This window comes from Mizuhopecten yessoensis, unplaced genomic scaffold, assembly GCF_002113885.1.
Source record: "Mizuhopecten yessoensis strain PY_sf001 unplaced genomic scaffold, ASM211388v2 scaffold10331, whole genome shotgun sequence".
NCBI lineage: Eukaryota > Metazoa > Mollusca > Bivalvia > Pectinida > Pectinidae > Mizuhopecten > Mizuhopecten yessoensis.
This window is the reverse complement of record NW_018408493.1, coordinates 355,416-381,015: the sequence shown is the minus strand read 5'-3', so window position 1 is coordinate 381,015 and position 25,600 is coordinate 355,416. Positions and strand designations below refer to the sequence as shown.

The 25,600-nt window shown below is 35.7% G+C and overlaps 1 protein-coding gene across 6 annotated transcripts in view; it reads left to right on the top strand.

Annotated features, from left to right (window-relative positions):
• Nucleotides 1–25,600, top strand: part of LOC110460214 (homer protein homolog 2-like) — a 55,957-nt gene that overhangs the window by 2,878 nt on the left and 27,479 nt on the right. Inside the window, exon 1 of one of the 6 annotated variants that reach the window (XM_021513017.1) lies at nt 904–1,048. The exons of 2 other annotated variants lie outside the window; for them this stretch is intronic. In XM_021513017.1, the coding sequence (XP_021368692.1) occupies nt 1,017–1,048 (32 nt within the window). In that variant the 5' untranslated portion in view covers nt 904–1,016. Of the gene's footprint in view, nt 1–903; nt 1,049–14,814; nt 17,021–25,600 lie in introns of those variants that run through there. 3 more of the 6 variants (XM_021513012.1, XM_021513011.1, XM_021513010.1) reach the window with 3 other exon arrangements.

Here is a 25,600-nt window from a genome sequence, read left to right as displayed (position 1 = left end):
TAAATGAAAGAAATGTTTAAATAGTTTTATTCATTTTATTTTTGACTGCTTAAATTTGTTAGTCAATAAATTTGATAGTTAGTAAATACTGATATCAACCTAAGGAAGGTATAGCAGGTTTAAACCTTACGAAGGATAAATTCTTTGTCAAAATATATATTGATGTATGAAAATTGTTTTATAATTTTGACTGTAGTATTTTGTCTGCAACTGATGAATTCAATTTGTAATTGAATTAAGTACCCTAAAATATTAATCATGCAAAAAGATTTTCAAAGTGTCTTCAATCTGAAATCATTTAAAAATTTATTATTGAAAAACTGCTTCCAACAATATGGCTATGATGTTATTGTGATACCATGTACATGTGTGTAGTTGTAGTCTAATTTTGTAGAACATTTACACTCTGTTTACGTCATGGTAATCAAAATGAAGCTCTTCTCGACTGGTCACATGTTGTGAAGTTTTAAAGAGAATGTACCTGTTATAACTCACGAAAGATTTCATAATTTAGTGTAAGCTGGCATGCTGTGGGGGCCTGGGTTAATTGAATTGAATACTAACTTTCTTCCAAGCTTTTTGTGTATAAACCTACATTACTGTAGTTCATCTAGTCCATTAGCCGATAGATGTGGTTGAAGTAGGTTAAGATTATACCTATATATATATATATGTAGCTGGAATGTTTGGCTTGGCTTTGTGTATACATGTTTCTGATTTTGCTAGGTACATCGTAACTGTACAATGAAAAAGATCTATTATTGATCAAGTTATACATGTATATATATAAATGCATGTGTACATATAAGAGAGGATGGCTCTGCTACTTTCATCGCGGAAGAAATAAGAAAATCCTTACATGCATGGCCGAACATGCCCTTTAGGTTTATGTGAAACGGATACTGTACGAAATTTGTTCATGCATATATTGACTATAACATCTCATCATGGCATTTTATACTGGACATACAGCTCTGGTGTTGTCATTTCCACATAATTGAAGAAACAGAAAAAAAATGGTCGAAAGATCTAGATGTGGGATGGAATTGTAAGTACATATCTCGTTCGTCGGAGGTAATGTGTTTATATACTATAGGGACTGCGTGTTTGTATATTGGCGCTTCGTTCGGAGGACACATACAAACCACACACCATGTCTCATTATCAGTGTCACTATCACCTATATTGGATATTTATTTACGTGGGTCTAAATTAATTTCAACTGCTAGAGGTGTATAGTAGTTTAGCGAGATGAGGTTGATTAGGACCTAGCGGAGACCACAGGACATGTTTAGGATCATCCTAAGGTAGGTGGCTATACAAATATCTAGTAAAACTTTGTAATAATAGGCCAATTTTTTGGGGTGTATAAAATAACAAATAACCTTGCTTTTTGAATTTAAATATGCAAATTATGCATGGACATGATTGAGCATTGTTTTAAAACGTTTCATGAGACAAGTCTTTGGCTATAAAGTTCAATTTAGCGGTACAGACGTGCATGAAACGACAAGCAACGGCAAGCATCAGTGTAATTCTATACAAATATTGGCCAAAATTAACATTATTCATGGTTTAAACAGTATCACTGACATCAAATGTTTATGCAAAATTAATTCAGACTTGTTCAGTTCAAACATGAAATAGACCATTTTTGCATAAAACGATTGTCACCTATATATATATGTGTCGACTTGTATTACCTTATTTTTCACTTGTTCAATGAATTAATACTTTTTAACATGTCTTTGCTAAAGTGACAGATATATTCAACCAAAAGTACAGGGAGCTTGAGTGCTTTAAAATTTTGATTGTGGTGAAAATGTGTCAAAAATAATTGAATGCTTTGAGTGTTAAGTGTTTCAATTTTGACTCAAAGTAACCTGAAACTTAGGATTTTATTAAGGGCATATGCTTCCCTAAATATTGTGACCTATATACCTCCTTGCCAAAAGAGTTCTACCCTAAGACACCAGTGAAATATCTTACCGTAGGATGGATAGTGATTTCGACTTGGTTTTTAAAAAAAATAAGGGAGATAAGTCTTGCACAAATCATAGTATAAAGTGTAAGATATGTAGTATATCACCTTAAGTGTTCCTTGCAAATGACATTTTTCAAATTTTTGAGAAAAGAGTATCATGGAAAGTGTTATTCTTTTGGATAATTCTGATACAAAAAGTAATAACAATGGAGAAAACTTAATGGAAACCATAGGTGTAAAGTGTAAGACAACCTTAAATGACATTTTAATGACTGTTGAAAGAAGAGAGTACCATAAAATATTGAACCATTTGATTGATATGAGATAATTATTCTGCTTCTGGTTATAGCATATTTTATCTAGAAATATTTGACAAAATGCTGAAAATAATTGCACCAGAGTATTATCGTATCACCTAGTATTGACTTCATTACGACGTCTTCTGCTGTCTTTATACAAAAATGAAGTCTGGTCAAGTGAATTCTCATTAAGAACGGTTTGTGATATTGTCACTGTTATGAAATGCCAGCTTGATGCTTTTGCACATAAATATTTCCCAGGGTTCATTTTTCCGTGAAGACGAAACAAAGCTGTTTTATTTGCCAGAAATTGGAAACTTTTGATGTTCCTAGATCAATTTGTTACACATAGCTGTCATACATTCTGTATCGCTGTATCAGCGTCATATTGCCATTTTTCAGTTCCAACAGGGAATTGCATGTCATTATAAAATCTGTCAATGTCAGTTTATAATTGGATGTTCAGATTCAAGGAATTCTGATGCAGCTGTTGGTCTTGTCATTTGGTATCGGTGAAATTGATGAACTTGTATACACTTGAGATCAAGAGCTACATGGAATTGTACAACCTGGTTGTCTTTTTATCCCAGATATGCAATGGGTTCATTGTTTTTGGTAGTGCAATTAATGAACTAACCCTTTAAGTGTGATTCTAAGCTTGCAATATTATATTATTATAATAACAATAAATCAAGGTTCTTATATATACCACTTTATCACGACCTTGTTCGTAGGTCATAGCGAAGCGGTGCACATAGTATTATCTGTAGTTATAGGGCCTTTGCAACCAGCCAACATATTTCTCAACTCCCTAGGGAGCATATACAGCCTGTACTACCATTTCGGCGCTCATAGCTAGCATTTAAACAATCTAGCACTGCCCAACCACGTACTCATTTACAGCTGATTAGACTGGAACAAGCAGAGTAAAGTATCTTGTTGAAATATATGACACAGTGCCATGTCGTGACTCGAACCTTCAACCTTTCAGTCAGAAGCCCTGCGTCTTACCACTAAACTAGACTACCATGCCTCAACAACATTGAAAATATGTAAGAATATATATATATGATACCAGGTACATACCTTTCATCTAATTGGGATACCATTGAATATGTTTGTTTTAATGAGATGATGTTATAGTGCATAAAAAACAAAGCTAGAGCAAACAACACCTCATGTGATTAGAATACGTTTCCAATGATGAAACAAAACTGTTTTACAAAGACGTACTTTCTGTATTTTAAGACATTTGAACAAAGGTTATCGTAGAAATTGTTTTGTCATCCCAGTTTGTTATGTGATCTTGAATTCAAAGGACTTTTTATTATATTTCAGACTTGTATTCAGGCCAATGTTTCTATAGAAGTCGTATATTAAATTTTCGATGATTCAGTCTTGCCCTTTCTCCCTCAGAGTTTGACACTTGCTTGACACAAAGCCTAGAAAATATTTTGAACACCAATACAAGATTTGATATTTTAGTGTACTTTTTACGTAAAATTTCAACAAAAATCACAATTTCCTTTCTCTTATAGAATTGAACTGTATACTGGAAAATAGTTTAAATTCTTGTCCTAAAGTCCACGATAATTGCATGTATACATGCATTTGATTTCCTTTGAATTCCTTCCAGTAATTGAATATTTGTAATTGACTCCCAATTCAATGTAGACAATGAAACTAACTATTATTGAAATGTTGATAGAATATATCTTCATAAGTTTTGAAACATTGATAGGAGATAGCTTTATAAGTTGAAATAGATAGCTTTATATAAAGTTGAAATATTGATAGGAAATACCTTCATAAGTCGTATTATTGATAGGAAATAGCTTCATAAGTTGAAATATTGATAGGAGATTGCTTCATAAGTTGAAATATAGATAGGAGATACCTTCATAAGTTGAAATATTGATAGGAGATCGCTTCATAAGTCCAAATATTGATAGGAAATAGCTTCATACATTTGTAAGTTGAAGTTTTGATAGGAGATAGCTTCATAAGTTGCAATACTTGTTGTGCAAAGTCCTTTGTACCAATTTTGAACAATGAAATAAAAAATCAAAAGTCACCAAAAAAAAGGTGTTATATATAGTGTATCAATAAAAACACTGGTGAAAATAACTTTAGTATCTGTCCTTGAGGCCTGAATATTTATATTAGTGAATATATACTCAGATGACTGAAGAAGTAATTATCACTGTCATGGAGATACACAGCCAGTATATTTGGGTGGAAGAGTTATGGGAGGTCAAACCAGACTTGGCACCCTGCATACCTCTGGTTGCCCTGCAGCGGTTCAGAATGATTTCTGCAGATGCCTCTGTGAGATAACGAAATGTCTGAAATCATGTTTCCCTGGTTTAAGCATATCTATTGCTAAAACTGTAGCGTATTACGTTAATGTATATGGATATGCATTCTTTATATATCCGACAGTAAATATAAACATACTTTTTTATTTTTTCGTCAAAAACAAGTCTTCTATTTATAGCTGCCGATATCCTTTTTGGTTAGAAGGTATTTTGTATAGCTACTTTACATTGTTATTGCATTCTTCTCAGTTAACATGTATTTTTGGATAGAAACTTTTTTATCACAATGTGATAAACATCGATACAAAAACTCAGTCTGTTCTGTGTTCCTGGATATAGATTTTGATTCAGCCTCGCTTTTAAATTCTAAACAAGTCCAACTGATGTTTTCCCCATGTTTCTTTGCCATTGCAAAGTCTACAATTGATATACAGGACGTTCCATTTAATATCACTCATTCCAGTTATTATCACACCTTTTAATGTAAAGTTTCACTTAAAGTCACATTTTCTTTAAGCATCATGCATGGTTCCCACTTTATATAAATATAATCTGCGTTTAATATGAGAATCAGTCGATACTACTTGTTCTGAGTTAACCTTTGTGTATCAGCATTTCAGAAAATTGCCCCTCTGTTAATTACAAGGTACATATAACCCAAGGGTCATACCCCAAGGGTCTTTCACACCTTGAGACGTATAAAGCAAGTCCAAGGCAGGGATTCTACAGAACCTTTACAAGTCTCAATTTTCATGTGAAAAATTTCTGTGATACTAGTTATGAAGTTCAAAACAATCTGTCTCGTTTTTCCTGTGAAAAAGTTTTCTGTTATTACAATGCTCCAAACATAAACCTATGAATTGGTATGATCGTCCTGTGATCAGCTAATCTGTTGACTTGATAAACGTGTTTGTACAGTAGATTCATACTCAGAGAATATTTGTTTAATATGTCGACAGGGTTTGATGGGTTTAAATCCAGTATGTAGACACTTGAGAGTCTTGAAGGGTTCTTCACCCAGGTTTATCGGTCCTTATAAACAGAAGATGGCCCCCAAAATGTTTTACTGTTACACATGTTGGGTCAGCTCTAGAAGTCCAAGTGGGTATTTGTGAGTTGTATATATTTATAGTGACAGTGATGTTATATGTGCAATACATTTGATATTTGCTAACACAGATATTTACAGTTATTTACATGTGAAATGATCCTTGTGGCTGTACAAGCTGTTTATATTGACAGGTCATGATCAATTGGTCTGTCGGAAATTTAAGATTTCAATGAAATCTCAAATCCATGTGGGTAAAATTCAAACAGTGGATTCGAGGGCCTGTAAATTTTCATCTGGGCAAGTAAAAGCTTCAGTTTACTGAACCAAAATGTATTGTATTAGCTGAAATGTTAAAATACTCAAATGCAATTGTTAGGTGGTCAAGTGATGCAAGCGATGGATAGTACACTCGCCTTTCAGCATGGTGGCCGGGGGTAGACTCCTGATTCGACATGAAAAGGTATATGAGGTCACCTGCCCGACCACGTTGGTTTCCTCTCTCACTAAGACCCCTTATGCGCTACCCTCTGGGCCAACAAGAGTGATTAATACATCTTGTTAGAACTTGTTTTTAGCAATTGTTTAAAATAAATAAAGTTGATTTTAAAATATTAAACTGGACATAAAAAGAAAAGAAAACGACAAAAGATCGGTCAACATTGGTTGTAGCTGTGCACTTAAAAAATTCAACTGCTTGTCTACATTTCTACTATGTATATATACAAAAAAAAAATGAATTAAGACACATTTAGATATCATTTGGTATATGACCTAATTGGTATGATGAATATACAAGAAACCTTTTATAGCTTGAAAAATAAGCTCTTAAACTGATGTTACTTAATTATAGGAAAGACATCTATGAAAAACTGGGACTTTATACAAGTGTGTCAAAAAAATAATTAAAAGTTAGTTTACTCAAATGTGCTTGACTAAATTGGGATAATACATTAATTAGAAATACATAGTCTGTAATTAATTTAATTAAATAGACAAGTTTTGTAGTAAAAAGTTTTGATTAATACAACTTTTTAGCTTTGCTCAAGTGACCTATTCTGATCGCTTTCCGTCTGTCGTGCGTCGTCTGTTGTGCATAAAGTTTTTACATTTTCAACTTCTTCTCAAGAACCAGAAGATCAAATTTTTTCAAACTTTGTCAGAATCATCCTTGGTAGATGAGGCTACAAAATTGTAAAATTGGGATTCCTACCCCAATCCAAGGGGCCAGGGTGGGGCCCAAAAGGGAAAATTAATCAATATTTCAAAAATCTTCTTCTCCAGACTCAGAGGTACTACAGTCAATTTTTTTGTCAATTTTCAGTAGGAAATTATTCTTACTTGGTGAGAATCATCCTTGGAAGAAGATAGTATCAAATTGTAAAATTGGGATTCCAGCCCCAGCCCCAGGGGCCAGGGTGGGGCTCCAAAGGGAAAATTAACAAGTATTTCAAAAATCTTCTCAAGACTCAGAGGTACAACAGTCAATTTCTCTGCATGGGTGGAAAGCTCATCAGGGGCTTTATGTAAATTGTAAATTTCAGTACCCCTGGGCTATCCGTTCTCCCTTCGGGAGGGGTTAAAGTTTACTATAGTTAATATAGGGAAATAACACTTTTGGGTATATTTTGTCAATTTTCAGCTGGAAATTATTTATGCTTGGTTAGAATGATGATGATGCCAGATGGCAATTAGATGGTATGAGAAAATAAGATTCTGCCCCATCCCCTCCCAGGGGATGGGAGGAAAATGGTTAAAAGTCCAAAAATCTTCATCAGACTCAATATGTGTTACAAACAAAAAATCTTCATGGATAAAAAGGTTCTTAGGTGCATTATCTGTATGAAAAAATAATATCCGTCCTTGCCCCAGGGGCTGGAGGGGTGGGGTCAAAAAGGGGGAAATAGCTGATATTTATAAAAACTCTGCACTCAGATGGTACAAGATTCAAATTTCTTTTTTGGATGGAAATGCCCTTAGGTGCACTATATAAACTGTTAGTTATACTACCATTTGGCCATGTTCTCCTTGTTAGGGAAATAACACCTCTGACTAGATCTTGTCCATTTTCAGCAAGAAATAGTTCAAACTTGGTTGGAATAGTTGTAATGAAATTGAAATCAAATAGTACCAGATACTAAGATCCTGACCTATCCCGGGGGCTGGCCAAAGAGGAAAATTGGCTAAATAACAATAGATATTATATTTCTCAATAGCAAATTAGTTATTTGAATACTTTTTAAAGTTCTCATCCTTTGGTGACATGACAAGTATTGTATTTCACTTTGTTTACAAGTTGATTTCCGCACCGCATCTCAACAATGAAATTGAGCTTCCAGTACCTATTATATAACTCAGGTGACCGATAAGGCCCTTGGGCCTCTTGTTTATTATTCAATGTAGTGAACTTCATTAGATTTGTATCATTTTATCAGTTTTCCATGCTGTACGTTCAGTAAGTCTCAATAAATAGGTTTTGAGGTAACTCGATAAATATCCAAGAGGTTTCAAACTTTAGGCACTGCCATCTTGAATGTTTCCCATAAAAAAGCGCTGACAACCAGATCACCTCACTCCAAAGTAACTCATTATTAAAGATACTTTTCATTGTCAGTTTCTTAACATAATCCAGCGAAGCATGGAACAAACTGGCTGCAACTGTAGGTTGAAACATTGACTGGCATGCATATTTACTATCCATTAAATGGGGAGCCGGCTTAAAATCTGAAACAAAAAAGAAATTGATTGAAATCCGAATTGAAATTATCTCCGATACTGTAATAAATGTATAACATCCCCATTTATTTTTTTCGACCACAAAGCTAACCAGGCTTTGAAGTTTTCCATTGCCCTATTTTTGGATCATCCATATTAAAACACCAGTTCTCGACTGTCTGTTAAAAAAACCTAAGATGGGCGTTTCTGATAAGGAAAGTATTACCGACCTTAAAGATGCGAGATTTTTTCACTGCTTGGATGCTGTAGAGCGAGTGGCATGTGTTCAGCGATTGATGAGGCGGTAATGGGGTATTTGAATGGTTCCTACACCTTTGGTAGAGTGGTTGATGAAACAAGGGAGATAACTCCAGGGATCCATGTAGTTCTGCGATTAAAACAGTATGTGATATATGAACGTTACACAAACTAGCATTTATTGACATGTAATGATGTGAATAAAAAAAATAGCAAACCTAGTAAATTTTTGAAGTTTTTGAAAATATTTTATATCAAAAACACCCCCTTCCCACTTCGTCTTTCCCTATACTTGAAAAGACAGTATATTTTTCCTTTACATTCCTATATTTTAATTAGCACTATATGATAGACTACAGGTATGGTATGGTATTATGTACGTATATCCCATCTACTCCACAGAAACAGTGGAACCGAGGGTTGTGTATACGTATGTAACTACAGGATTATCTGTGGGTGTATCAGATACACAGGTATGGTGTATGTATGTAGGTATCCCATCTACTCCACAGAAACAGTGGAACAGAGGGTTGTGTATACTTATGTAATTATAGGATTATCTGTGGGTGTATCAGATACACAGGTATGGTGTATGTACAATGTATGTACGTATATCCCATCTCCTCCACAGAAACAGTGGAACCGAGGGTTGTTTATACGTATGTAACTACAGGATTATCTGTGGGTGTATCAGATACACAGGCATGGTGTATGTATGTAGGTATATCCCATCTACTCCACAGAAACAGTGGAACCGAGGGTTTTGTATACGTATGTAACTACAGGATTATCTGCGGGTGTATCAGATACACAGGTATGGTGTATGTATGTAGGGATATCCCATCTACTCCACAGAAACAGTGGAACCGAGGGTTTTGTATTCTTATGTAACTACAGGATTATCTGTGGGTGTATCAGATACACAGGTATGGTGTATGTACAATGTATGTACGTATATCCCATCTACTCCACAGAAACAGTGGAACCGAGGGTTGTGTATACGTATGTAACTACAGGATTATCTGCGGGTGTATCAGATACACCGGTATGGTGTATGTATGTAGGTATCCCATCTACTCCACAGAAACAGTGGAACAGAGGGTTGTGTATACTTATGTAACTACAGGATTATCTGCGGGTGTATCAGATACCTGCGATCAGTTTCTTCTGTACCAAAGATTACTTCAGATACGCCTCTTTTCAAGATTCTTGCTTGCTGCTGAACTTAAAAGATCACACGTCGGCTTACGAGGGACAAAAAGAGGGATCAGCTTCTATTCATTTAAAAAAAGGTACTTTTTGTCGCTGCCACGAAGCGGAAACGAGACTAAGGGTGTTGTTTTTGCATTTAAGTTCGTTTTACTGAAAGTATAAGTGCTAGACCAGCCAAACTTGACAAGTGGATTGATGGTCAAAGCTAGGCACAGGCGAGACAAATCAATCCGAATGGCTTGCATTGAAAATCTAACCCAAACGTGCCTCGATCCTCGGTAGATTTTTTTCTGTACTGTTTGACATCTATATCGACCCAGTTCTAACATTTCCTACATGGTGAATGAATTTTTCTGTTAAAGACACCCTGTTAGATTGGTGAATTAGGTTTGAATGTATACATACCACTTTTCAACATCAGCAACTCTTTTGCATTTGGGTACTATATAACTTGAGTTCATATGAATTAGATCTATATCAGTAGCCTTTATGCCTTCATATCGCTGATACATCTATTGTAAGAGAAACATGGACATATTGATAAATTTAATTACATGATAAGTGTACGAGTGTACATGAAGAGAATATAAATGATTTCTTGAAGGCTGTGGCTCTTGAGAGCTCTTATATATTTGTACTTGTACATGTACAATGGTTGTTTGATAGCATTCCAGTAATGTTAAAAAGTATATATTTAAGTTTGAATGATCAAAAATTGATTTTCTAACTCCTGAAGCCCACATTATTTCTATATATTTATATAAAATCCACCTGAAGAAGCCCTAGAAGGCAGGAAGGCCTAGTGGATGATCTGAAAAATATAAGTTTTTATTCTATATTATACAATTGTTTCATGGTTATTTGGGGAACAGTCAAAACTATCATACCGAGGTAGGGGGAAGCCCTGGGGAACTGTTTGCCCGAGGCCGCTAAACTTCCCCAAATAACCATGAAACAATTGTTTTATTACCAAATAAATATTAGTATCAATGCTGCATGCAATGTTGCCATTGCTTCAACACTGAGTCGCGGTCACCAAATCGCTTGAACGGGGCTCTCGAGAGGGGAATTTCTGCGCAGTTTTGACTCACTCCTACAGCCGAAATTGGACAATAGGCCATAAACAGTCAAAAATGACTAATTATAATTTATATAGACCATATTCGGTAATAAATATAGATATTTATTCATAAAAAATTCAACAGTTTGGAAATTTATGTCAATTATAATCTTTTTTTTTTATAAAAACGGAACAACATTTATAATTAACACCTAGATACAAAAAAATGTTGGATTTTTTTTTATAATAAGTTACATCAGACACTAAAAAGAACTGGTTCAAAAATGCCTCAGAAATATCAGCCCTGATCCCCCATCCCATCCCACCACCAACACCACCAAGAAAATGCAATGCTTACCAACCACAGAAATTCAATTCAATTCAAACATGGTATGTCTGTTACATATACTAAAAGAAATTATTTTGATTTTAAAACCCCTGAATTAAGAAGGGGAAAAAAAATGATAAGCTAATGAGCATTAGAAAAAATGAACTACACATGCAATTATTAGCCTAATTAAGAAGGCCTCCTATCAGTGGTGTGGTGTTTTTCAGTTGCAGGTGTATGCGACTATATAGGTCTTGGGTGATGAGGTTTATGTACAGTACCTATAGAGTATTGTAATAAAAGAGTTTTTTGATGGGGAGGGGGTAGGGAGACCAATCTTATCTGACCCATATCATGACCAGATAAGATAGCACCCACAAAAAGCTACATTTTAAATGCTTTTGGGATCCCTCCCCCTCTGGAATCTGGTCCAACTCAGTGCCCACTTCCTGTAGAGCGAGGGGTAGTTGTCAATCCATGGCAGGACATCCTAATTTTAACTGCTCGTTTTTACTTTGACTAACCATTCGGTGCAATTCCAAGTTTTCTGTATATATATATATTTGTATACGACATGAAGTAATTCCGATTCGACTCTCAGATTAAGCCTCTGAACCGATGGAGTTCTATTTTTGATACTTTTCAAGCTTGCCTATATCCTGCTGGGTTTTCTTTCGAATGTGAGACGGTAAGAGATTTGGGGAATATACTTATCGGAGAACACACCTATATAGTGGATATATAGCTAGTCGGGTCATTTTTCGCCTGCTTTTACTTCTAAAAGGATGCTCCAACTAGACTTCTAACATCCAGATTCTACATAGTCACATTTCGGACAGAAGTTAAATCCCGAATTTCCAGATTGTCGGATGTAATTCAGTTAACATAACATTAATACAACTCTGATTCAAAACTCGATGCGGTGAAATTTTATCGTATTTTTGGAATCGCTTCTGCTCCAAGGTTTTTGGTGTGGAAATTTTGTTTGTCGTGGATTTGCTTTGTGACGTTCAAATCCTTGATATGTGTGTTGATGCATCATGCATTTCACTTAAAGAATAACAATTTTTTTATTATGAAATTCACATGTTTTCTATGATTGCAAGCATGGCATAAATTTAATACCTCTAGGCAATAATGAGTAATGGTGTAAATTGTTACAGAGGAGACAATATCGACGATTTGAGGTACGCCTGGAGATATATATGACATAGCCACAGACCGTGACTCGGAGATAATTGCTTTCCTATGTATCAACTGATGTAGTGGTGAAATTTTTCCCCGTACAAAAAAGGATTTAAACCGTCTGGAACTGGATCCCCATGTGGAGTCGATTATGCATTATTCGGGGGATGGGTATACATTTTTTATGTGCCATATGTCTGGGGGACTAATGTGTTTTTAACATCAGCTGGTTGGTTCCTCTCCGTTCGTAGACATAGACGTTTCACCCACCTTTAAATTCAACGGCATTTAGAGAGCAACTCGACCAATGTTTTGACACGGAATATAAAAAAATAATTCTCAAGGCCTCGTCAACTGTGAGGGTGCGCCATGAGGAACTGTATTTATGGTGAGGTGTGCCAGTGTGGGGGCACTTTGTAGCGTCGGGATTGTCATATTGTGTTTCCTCTCCCCAATTTGTCGGCTATCATCACATATTAATCAAGTTTACAGTGACAGCTTGCGTCCCTGGAGTGTTTTCTGATACTCTTTCATCGCCCACTGCTATACAGAAACAGATTAACGGTATTTCGCTATATTCTATATGGGATGAGTTGTGGTGCTATTTTGTGGAGGAAGTTGGGAATTATGAGATGTCTGTGTCCAGGAGACTGCTGATAAAAGACAACGCTCCATAATAGAAAACGTCGTTGAATTTTGAAGTAAAGTGGAAAAAAGCAGATATTTGACTAGTTTCATACACCAACAAGAAGAAAACTATTTTTGCTGGATTGTTAAGTTGCAGTATTTGAAAACAAGGACAAAATTGATTTTCATTAATTGTGAACATAGCAGACCCATGTGAAAATATAAAACTTCAATGAACCGAAATCAATGTAAACTATATATTGATCTGGTTCATTAGCAAAAGGAACTGTTGGTTTTAATTCACTGTTGACTGAACATTGGGAAAATATCAAAACTCTAAAAGATCATCATCATGTTCATCTTAAGCTGAAATTGTAGAAACCAATTTGTGGAAATTATACTGCTTAAAGTTAAAAAAAATAATTTTCAAGGTAAGAACACGAGTGATTGTTGAAATTTCCTTTGCATTTTGAAGAGAATTCTATTGACTGTTGAAAAGAATCATCCTTCAGTGATTTTTTATCATAAGCCAGTGCAACCTATGTTGAATAAGTGTGAGATACTGCAATCTCTTTCCTGTGGTTTAGCGGGAATTAAAGATTTGTATTTTTGACTTTTTCGATCTGGAAGTGTAACACACAGGTTGTGTAAACTCACAGAATGTTGAATGCATTTGGTAAAGTTAGTTTGTGAAAAAAAGCCATAACATCTAAACTTTTTACTTATCACAGACAAAAACGTTTGCTAACAAGCTTTAAGAGGGAACCGCTCTGTGTATTTTAGATCTGCTCACGGCCATATTGTAGATGGTGTATGTTTTACGCTGTAAAATCAAGCTCGCCTTGTTAAGATTGGAACGATTCCGGTTTTGTAGTTCGGTGCATCACCTCCTCAAGTTTGAGTCTCAACGGCTTATCAGACATAAGCAGATTTAAATTATCGTAGTTTCTTAAACACTACACGGCTGCTAGGCATTCTGAGGGGGATCTCAGAAGCCACCAAGGACCAAGTACAGTCTCACAGGGAATGTAGGAAGTTAAGTTAAATATTGAAAACACATTTCTTCTAATTCTTTTTAAATTGGATAGAAATGATATTTCCAAACTTTGAATTGTTTTGATAAATGCTAGTAAAAAAATCATAATCTTGGTAATTCTGAGGAATTTTCTGCAAGCAAGCTGAATTACTTTTATGAATATTGCAGATAAAAATTAGTGTGCTTTTTGCAATGCGTGTGCAGAGCCCTGAACATGTGCGTTATCTAACAAATTATATCCAGAGATAACGGCACATTCGGCCGATGCATTTCTCAGTCCACTGTGAAATTGCTTTTTCAGGTGTCTACACAGAGGAAGGCAGACATTTTTTCTATTAAACAGCTTTGAGCATATTCTTGAATCACACACATTTTTGGTTTTCCAAAAAGAAATCAAAATCTAGAATTTAAAAAAATCTTGGGTTCTTACATATGCATATGAGATTTCCATCTGCTTGTACTGAGCTTTTGCTGCATAGTACTGTATATGAAAGCTAAAAAGGTTCTCCCTAACCGTTTGTAACCAACTGTGCTGACTTTGAGAATCTGTGATAAGGAGGGAAGTCATTATCGGATTCGTAAACATTTATGTGATACCTACAACTGTAGGTGCTGTAGGTATACAGTTATAAACATTTATTTATCTAGCCAGGCCAGTTATGACATACATCTGAGTCCTGACTGGCCCCAGGACTCGGTGGAAGTAACATCTGCAGCAGGGGAGAACTGCAGTCTGGAGACCCCGTGGGCAGATTTTTACACACTGAATCCATATATCATCTCCATCATACAGTGTTACTCTCCGAACAAATGGTCATAATAAATATCTCCCCCACAGCAGTAGTCGCCACAAAGAAAAAACGGACAGTGATATATGTCGAAGTCCCTTCAAAGGTGGGTGTGAGTGTCTTGTTGTAGCCCACTTACAGGCTAATCTCCTGAAGGAAACCTGCATTCGTAAATTTTCAGTCCAACAAAATAACGGTTATTTTGCGGTGTACTGTATTTCATTAAGAACTCATTGTTGTTGGATCTGTATCTTCGTAAGTACGACTGGTAATGCACCGAAAATAGACGAGAGGTGCTATACATGCTACACTAACGCGTGTGACCGAAGTCATCACCAACACATGTTTCTGTGATCTATTTGTGTTACTGGTATATACGTATATACATACTGTGGCTTGTTGGAAGTCAGTGGTGCAATGTTTGTTTAGAGACATACTACCAGGAGAAAACCCCAAAACGGCAGTCCTGCAAAATTTTACGTTGAAAAGCTCCAGATACACTTTTCAACAAAAGACGAATTCTCAGTACAAAAATTTGTTGGGACAAGTTTACTTCAACCAGGAGGAAAACTGAAAAGTACTTTGGTATTCGTGGGAGACTATTTATCTGCAACAGGAGGAAAACAAGGGGTAGCTGTTACATTGTGTATGATAACACTGCATTGGATTAACTACAGATGGTGTGGGTCTGTGTAGCCACTGATCATGTTTACTCGGATTAACTACAGATGGTAAACTGACCAGTCTGTATATATATACTGTATATATATACAAATACATTGACTGGAGTCACTGGTCACTTTCGCTTTGCTTTCGTTAGGGGAAATATGTCAGAAGTAATAAGTATTTCTGAGATGTTTTTCTAAGATCGTTGATTAAAGGTGTCTGCTGCGGTGGTGTGGGGAGAGAAGTGTTTCCTGGTAGTATTCCACCACTTCTACTACTACTACTACTACTACACTACAACAGAGAACTGGTGAGATACAAACCATGTGTATCTGGAATCAAGTGGCTCATTATCTCAATTAGAGACCTTCCCTCACCCCAAGTTACATTCCTCCTGTCTCCCAAATCTGGGCTTGCCACAGATATCTAAATTCTTCGGAAAAATCTGCAGATGTAATTTCAATGAAAACTGGGGTGTTGCCTAGGGAACCTATGACAATCCATTGCAGAAAAGTTGAGGTTTATTCGTTGGGTATCACAATTACGGGATATTCCATTTCAGAGTTTTTGCAGTTAACAGCAGTTACCGTTTAGTGGTGTGATTTCAGAGGTAATAGTGTGCATGCGGAATGCCATTCATGAATACGTCGGATTATAAAAGCTTTGCTCTCGAGTCTCCTTTCCTATCAAACTGCTGTTAGGATGTGTTCTGTTATGGAATCTTAAGGATGCAGTACATTTCACCGAAATCATTTAATAGCATGTGATTCTGTGTAATAGCAGTGTTTTGTGTACATGTTCTGTGCGGAGAAACCTTTTATCCTTAGGTTACACGAGGATCTGTGCCAGGAGAATTAATTTGAATTTGTTTCCTAGTCTGATAAAATCTGATTGGTAGATTAGCTTTTATGGAACGATGTCTTCAAATATATGCATTGGGATTTAATCTTGCTGGGGAAAAAAAATATTTTTGAACCGTTGTGTGTTGAATATATTTTGTTTCAATCATTGTGCTTGGAATTTTCTGTTCTGTAGACCAATTTGATTTCAACCTGTGTGATTCATATATTCTGTGGAATTGTTAAAATGAAGACGTCTTGGTTATCTACGTTTTCTTCCAACGATACAAGAAAACGTGCTCCAACTCCAGAGTTTCCGGTCAATATGTCTGACCTTCCGCCTGACTCGGGCACTCGTACCACGCCCCGAACTCCCAGAGCTCACCATGGCCAGGATGTGATACGAAGTGTTCGGGGTCGGAGCAGTACGCCAGACAGAGCTCGGCCTCAGAGCCCTATTGTCATCAAGTACCCAGTTCCCGTCACCATAAACATGCAAACCATTCCACCGTCCCCAAGGTCGGGACGGAAGGTCAAGGCCATTCCAGATAGCCCTCGTGTGCTGCGGAACCGTCCACCAAGTCCGGACGATTCTTTGCTCAATGACTTGTCCTGGCTGCAACACCACAACGTTTGGTGCGAAAGGCAAGCATCCCTGTTAGTTTATCGTTTATGTATACTCTGCATGCTGTTATGTGTGTGTTACTATTTGTTACTAAAGGGATATTATTCATATGTTACTTTGTACTTGTTACTCTGCTCATGCTGACACCTATGCTACTTTTAATATCGATATAGACATACTGTATTTGTATGTTACTTAACATGTATGTTATCCGCATACCAGTACATACATGTATGTAATTACCAGTACTTAAGTGACAGTACCCAAATCAGATCATCAGATCATCAAATCATCATCTTATTCATTAATTGAATATTCTGAATATGAATTATATTCATTTATGGTTGCACCTAAGAAAAAATATCCATGGCTGTTCTAACAAAAAAAAATAGCACCAGGGGCTCACGTGAGATATTTATAGAACGCTTTGACATACCTATCAGCGGTTCCGGGTTTTGGCGAATGTCAGGACCCAAATCAGATCAAGACTTGAATTTTGCAGTATCTTACACTTCAAATGAATATTTTTTTTGTCAGCATATTAACATTTTATGATGACCTTTGGAATTAATATGAAAACAAGTATTTCTATAGGGTGAATTTATTCCTATAGTCCAAAACAGAATGTAGGTCGTCGCACGAGCCATTTTCTAAAAACGTAAACTTTTGAGTTTGAACTAGTTTTCTGGTGCTATTTGAACTTAAAAACTTATCATCTGTAGACATAAAATAGTGCATGGCTATCTATTCTAAGGATACATCATTGTTATAACTGATCTGTTGACACATTTATTGAAAAAAGTGATCCGATTTGGGTACTGATCCGAATCGGGTCCTGCCTCCTTTTACTGTAAACCAGATGGTACCTGAATATACTGCATTTTGTTTATGTTACCCTGAGGCTGTATGCTGACTGTTCTAAATTGTATGCTTGGGGGGAACAATGTAACATACCATATCAATGTTACCCTGTCTTAAATTGTACATGTGTGCTTGGGAGGAACAATGTAACATACTAGTATTCATGTCACTTCTGAAGTTGACATCCATGTCCTAACTGTAGGTTTCATACATTAGTTGATCATTATCTGTCCTTTATGCATTTAATTTTGTGAACTGCATGTTTCCTGCATTGCTTCATTACTTTCTGTTTGAAATGATACATTTCTTGGTGAACTGTGTGTTTCATACATTTCTTGGTGAACTGTATGTTTCATACATTTCTTGGTGAACTGTGTGTTTCATACATTTCTTGGTGAACTGTATGTTTCATACATTTCTTGGTGAACTGTATGCTTCATACATTTCTTCTTGAACTGTATGTTTGAAGAAGAAATGAACTGTATGTTTCATACATTTCTTTGTGAACTGTGTGTTTCATACATTTCTTGGTGAACTGTAAGTTTCATACATTTCTTGGTGAACTGTATGCTTCATACATTTCTTCGTGAACTGTATGTTTGAAGAAGAAATGAACAGTATGTTTCATACATTTCTTGGTGAACTGTAAGTTTCATACATTTCTTGGTGAACTGTAAGTTTCATACATTTCTTTGTGAACTATAAGTTTCATACATTTCTTCGTAAACTGTATGTTTCATATATTTCTTCGTAAACTGTATGTTTCATACATTTCTTGGTGAACTGCATGTTTGAAGAAGAAATGAACTGTATGTTTCATACATTTCTTTGTGAACTGTGTGTTTCATACATTTCTTTCTGAACTGTTTTTCCTACATCACTTTGCCTGCTACCATATGTACATGTGATGCCTGCTCCCAGTTACCAGTACACAGTCCCAGAGTCTGTAGGATACCTGTGTCAGGGTTTTTTGTGCTCATCTGGCTTCCTCTTTGTACCATGACATTCCCTGTTTCTTGTCGCCAGTAATTTATTCACGGTGTGTGTTTTTGTACTGAACCGACTTCCTTGTTGTTCTGTGACGTGTCTGCGGCTGTCTGTCTATAAGGTACATGCATTAAGATTCAGGTTCTCGATATAAACAATTATTGTTGCTACGAGACATCTTGAATGTTATTGCTTCTGTGACATTACCGGGACATGATCCGGAGAAATTTTATGTAATAAAAATTGTGTACGTCATGCACAGCAGATGATTATGCTCAGAATGGAACAAGGTAGATTTTAAATGTCATTTCATGGTATTTGGGGCCCAATGGCTGAGTAATTGAAGTGTCTGACTGCCTACAATCACTAGCCCTCCACCACTGGGTCACAGTTTCGAGGCCTACCCCTGTCAGTATGTGGGGCAGTTGCCAGGTACTGTCCACAGGTTGGTGGTTTAACCCCGGGTATTCTGGCTTTCCACCAACACCAAAACCTGACACGTCCTTAAATGGCCATAGCTGTTACTAGGATGTAAAACACAAACCAAACCATGTTGTTTTGGACCATAGTATTGAAACTTACTTTGCAATGCTTGCACTGTATACAGAAACGTAAATGTTTTTCCAGATGTATGATGTTCTACTCTGCGTAGAATCTGTAGTGTCTGACCTAACAAGGTTCCTCTGTTCACAAACTGTAGTGACCTCTTTCCAGACTAACAAAGTTCCAATGAACAGGAACCAAAGTGTCCGAAGTAACAAAGTTAAAAAATGTCTGGGCTAACAAGGTTCCACCGTCTACGGAAATGAAAATGTCAAAACACGCAATAATCTGTTGAACACAGAAACCAAGGTGTCTGGACTTACAAGGTTCCAATATACACAGACACACTGTGTTTGGATTGTTGATTAAGGCTCCATTCTAACAGAAACTAAATTGTCTGAACTAACAAGATTCCATCTCATTATAAAAATTGAAAGTAACATAACTAGGGAGTTCCTCTAAACCGTTGTTTATGGCATGGAATGAAACATATGTATTTTTGTATTGACAACATTGAAGGTTCTGATTTTTCTCAATGGAAAAAAATCTTGATCAGAATATATAATGCTCATTTTATTTGCCCCCTCATGTACCTTCAACACCTAGTTCAAGACCTACTTTTCCTTTTTAATATTAATCTCTTAATAGGGGTACATTCGCGTTACCGATTGAAACGGTTGAACCTGTAAAGAAAACGACAGGTACAGATCTGGACCGAGGCTGACCTCAGGAAAATTTGGCACGTTTAGATTGAGGGGTCCAGACGTGCCTGACCGAAACTAAAATGCTGACTATTGCCAATTTCCGTTATTTCTTTCTAAAACAATGTCAAGTCACATGAAGTTTTTAAGATACGTTATGTAATTCAGTGGACGGATGAAAGAAGGTCATAATATTCTTGAAACACTGTTTTTTATTCTCCGAAACTGTGGATTTTTAGCTCTGCTTATAGAACGGTCCAAGTGTGTTCGTTTATCGTGGAAAAATTCTGTGCCACATGTACCGTTTCAACCGGGATACGCGAATGTAGCCTAGGTCTCCTTCGATGTTCTCCAAAGTTTAAACCCCTTAAAACACCAATATCGTTGGACAAATGGTGGCAATATAACATAAATGGTAGCTACACAATGTAACATACATATATATTTAATTCTTTGATTTTGATAACAGGAATTTTATATTGAATTATTATACTGCATGACCTCAAAAGGTTAGCTGTTCAAGCTTGTCTTGTGTTTCATTTTCAGCGATAATATAAAGTAACATGAATGAGATTCTAGGTCATATATATAACTTTTTTCGGAAAAAAGTTCATTCATTTTTTTCCTTAATGATATTCCATGTAATGCATGTGTCTTCAATTTCTATATAATGTATGTAATTATTATCAGCCTGAGTTATCGTAGAATAAGTATGCTGAGTTTTATCATTTAATTGTAGTGTCTTAGACAGCTTTTGGCTACCAGTATCATTTAATATGTCTGTGTATACGATTATACACGCAGGTCTCATGTCTGCCAGGATTTTATTTTAAATAGAACTTGATTAAAAATGTTTAAAGCAGAGCTCAAGGTGCGCATAAAATATGGATAAAAGCTACTTAGAACACGAAAATGCACTAACTGCTAAAATGTCCGCCCAAGGGAAAATAACGACAGTTTAGGCATCTGCATGCAATTTTTATCCAGTGAAGTCTCTTACTTTTGAGGTTTTTATACAGATTTTTTTTTAATATATTGTCCTTCGTTTTATTAGTCCCGGAAATGACTGCCAATGTTAGCATTAGTGCCTTTGTTTCCCTTGATATATTGTCAAACCTCTTTAAATGCCAATATATTCGTGTACTAATAATGGCAGTATAACGAGGTTTCATTGTGCTGTATTCTACCTTATAAATGTCTCCTTACCAGCTGGTTTGAGAGTGTGTTCTAACCCTTTATCATGATTCACTGACTTACTTGTAAAAAAAAGGTATCTGTTATGACTATTTATGAGAAATTTGAAAGGTAAGCAATCATTCTAGTTTTCCAAAACTGCTAACCAGTAATTTGGCAAGGGCACTTATTTCTTCAAATACAGTACAGTGTTCAGATAAAATTGGTTAGGTATATGCAGATCACACAATATGTCAAATTTCAGTCTTGTTAAAAGTATGTTATTTATTCCTAGATATGTACATGTATTTAGTAAAACAGGGATGTTAAAATTTCCTACATGAAATTTTCACATGGACATTTTTTTCTTCGATTTCCATAAATCTGGTGACATCCACTTTGAATGAATGACTAGAATATATATATAGACTGCATGGCTACTAGCCCCTAAGTTTCAATGAAGAATGTCTCGGCTGCATTTTACTATTAGTTTATCTCCCCCTAGTTATGACTTACTTAGGCCTTTTATGGTCTGGACAGAAGACATCCAAGTGATCAGTTTTTTTTTCTTTTCTTAATACCGGTAATTCAATATTCTGGAGATGGGGCCAGTTATAGAACTTAATGCGTGTTGAATATTTCACCGAAGGGTTTCTGGGTTTATAGAATGTTTTTAACATTCTTGTAAAATAAAATATCTGACATAGTAAAGACTAATTCAATTAAGGTTCGAGAATGTTTGTATAAACAAGGTAGGAATCTCTACTGCAGGTGGTTTCTCGAGGAATGCAAACTTCATTGTCTGCTGAGAAATTCCACTGCAGATGATCATGGCTTCATATACATTAATGTTACACCGATATACTATGGTTTTATATGCAAGAATTGATTACGGCAGAAACGAGGTGAAGTTAATGTGTTTTCTTGGTATGGTAACATTTTCGGGCATCCGGATGTTGTGTAATGCCACATGTGATGGCTGAAACACCTTGATATTTGACTAGCTGATACATCTGACAGGGCTAGCACAGAAAACAGATGTATATTCCTGATACTGTCTATCGGTTCTAGAGGAAGAGGTTTTGGGACCCAGACTAGGGCTAGGAGCTTTCCTGCCACTTCTGCTTGTCAGAATCCTTGTCAGTATCATTAATACTTAGTGTTATTATAACATGTATGTACCTCTGTTAGGAGTGATTAATTCCCAGCTGGCTCACGTCCGTACACCAAAATTAGCACTTGTAGTACATTACATGTAGCCGTCTGACCTTATGACCTTGCCATAGTGTAGGCCAGCTTTCTGACAACTACCAATTCTTCTAAAACAGTTGGAAGTATTTTGCTGAATTCGGCAGGGTTCAGTTTTTGTTCCAGCTTTATTACACTGGATAAACATGTTTAAAATAGGATGCAGTTGAAGGCCTGGATGTCAATGTCTGGATTAACTCATTCACCCCTGAAATTTCATAATGAACTATTCCAACCTTTGAATTGGAAGAGACCAAATGTGTCTTCAAGGGTGAATGAGTTAAACTTGATTCAGTTTGAAAAGCATTACTCTTGTAATTTGTAGTACTCAATTATTTTAGGCCAGTGGACCTACGCTTTTCCTATGGGAATCAACTTTTTGAAAACCCTTAATATCTCTCAGTAATGTTGTAGATATTCTTGAAGAAAAATACTTACTGTGTACAATTCATTTGCTGATTTGTCAATTTTATTAGCAAACAGTTAAAACGCCCAACAATCTTGTTTGCCTTGGATAACATAAATGTAGAATTGATATCTCAAGGATTTTTTCTTCAGATTTTTTCTGTCTTTGAATTTTTCCTTTAATCTTCCACCATTTCATCATTGCTCGTCTACACGCTACCCAAGTACAGGCTACCTCTGATCTGTAGGTCAGACTTGTTTTTGATTACTGGCCAACGTAAGGTTTTCTGATTACGGACTGTCTGCGTTAGTTACTATAACAGGTGTTGAGTATTGCTCGACAATGCTAGTTCATGTATACCGGTAATATAAATTAAATTGCCTTTTCTCATATAACCAATTGCTACTCTTCACCTTTTTTTTTGGCAGATTAGCCTCATTGGCCAAATTTGTTTCCTCTCTAAATGACTTTTTGAACATTTGCTCAAGCTTGGGAGTGAAATGAAACTGTTATCTATACAAAGGCCACTTTTACCACGGAATATCCTTTAGGGTATATGGGAAGAAACGGGAGAAATTCTATCAAATAAATAAAATTCTCCTTTTTCATTGTAATCAATGACAACGCTTGTAAACTGGTTGGCAAAGATGGTTTGGATGTCTTAAGGGTGAAGAATACTGAATAATAATATCACTCTAAATCGGGGTTTATTCTAGATCTGCAATGCAGAACGTAATTCTGCTAGAGGCATTGGATTAGAAAAACACTATACTTTTTCAAAATTAAAGTAGGAAATTCCAATTTACCAATGAAAAAATTCTATATAGCACATGTACATACATCAACCTGAATCACTTTAAAATGCTTGTATATATTTGTTGTTTCGTTTTTATTGCCCATTTAAAAAGAGGAGAGAGCATAAGGTCACTTAACCTGGTATCTTTCTGTCATACGTTCATCTGCAACATCTTGGTTAGACTTGCGTTTAGCTCCATACCTTTCATCAAAAGAATTGAGTCTAGTATTACTTTAGTCATCAATCTTCATAATTATGGTGATATATGTCACAGTGACCTATATTTTCTAAATCTAATGGAGCAGGTACCATTTTAAGGTTTCCTGCATGGACCACTGCCAAAAACTTAACCTACACACTGGAGAATGATTTTCAGGCATGACTCATTCTTCAATAAAACTTTCCTGAAATGAAAAACATATACCTTGTAAGACTCTTTAGACTAAATACAATTAAGATGAAATAAACAAAATATAATCACTAGCAGTGTTCTGAGTGTAAAATTTACTGCCTGACTAGACCGGGATTCGAACCCAGGACTTCAGATTGTTATATGTACTATCACTATAACTCTAACTGACTGAGCTAGTACCTTGTCAGTGGATTGACGTGGCCCAACTCTGCTACACTTACATGTATTCACAACGAAATTAAGGGGAGATTGCTGTGTGTAAGAAAAAAAAATCTAGTGTGGTGAGACAAGGATCCTTAAAACATGAAAATAGGTACATTGGATATATGTAATATATATATAGGTCTCATGATTTATAAAAACAGGAATAATACAGGCACTCAAAGACTGGATCAAAACAAAAAGATGTGTGTACATGTAATAGATAGACAGGAAAAAATGAAATCTTAAGGCAGTCATGATCAGAAGCAATAAAAAGTTTAAAAATTTGGAGGCAATCTGCTTCTTTGTCGAGAAACAAGCATTAAATAATAACAGACTGCAAAATATAGGACAACCATCATTAATCACATTGTTACTACTGTGTACTGAAGTTCTTTAACTGATATGTTAAAGCATGTCCCTTTAGACAGCTTAAGTAGCCGAAGGCTATTTGTAATGAAGAATCTTGTCTTCAGGTGGTATAGCAATGTGTATACATGTACAGTGTATTACATGTTCAGGTTGTATAGAAATGTGTATACATGTACAGTGTATTACATCTTCATGTGGTATAGAAATGTATATACATGTACAGTGTATTACATCTTCAGGTGGTATAGAAATGTATATACATGTACAGTGTATAACATCTTCAGGTGGTATAAAAATGTGTATACATGTACAGTGTATTACATTGGAACTTTTTAGCAGAATTTGGACATTTTCTGCAGTTTTCTGTTATCAAACTAATTTGCTTACCATATTTACACATTGATGAGCCCATGCACCCACATCTCTCAGTTCAATTTAATTGCCAACTAATATGTAATTTCATTGTCCTGCAATAAATTAAAACCTGTCCCTACTTTTAATCGAAGATTATGATTCGACAGCTGTCTGTGCTTATTTTATTTAGGATACATATGGTGTGTTGTTTGTGTGGTTGACAGATGAAGCTTGTGTATCATTTGTCATTTGAAGGAAACAAAAATCTTAATGGTAGGATGTGACCTTTTAAAATTTGTTACGAATTCTTCATAATTCATAGCATGTTATGTAATAATCTTATATCTAAACATGGAAGATAAAAATCTATTTTCGTTCTAGAGTGTTTTCTTGAAGAAGAAGAAAAAAGAAAACATCTGATTGTACTATTTATGCCTGAGGATTGATGTATATATATATGAATATGAACATATCTATGTAGATCTGTATACAGATAATGTCACCTGTGGAATGGGGAACATCTTCATACAGTCAGAGATTGTATGTATGAAAATAAAA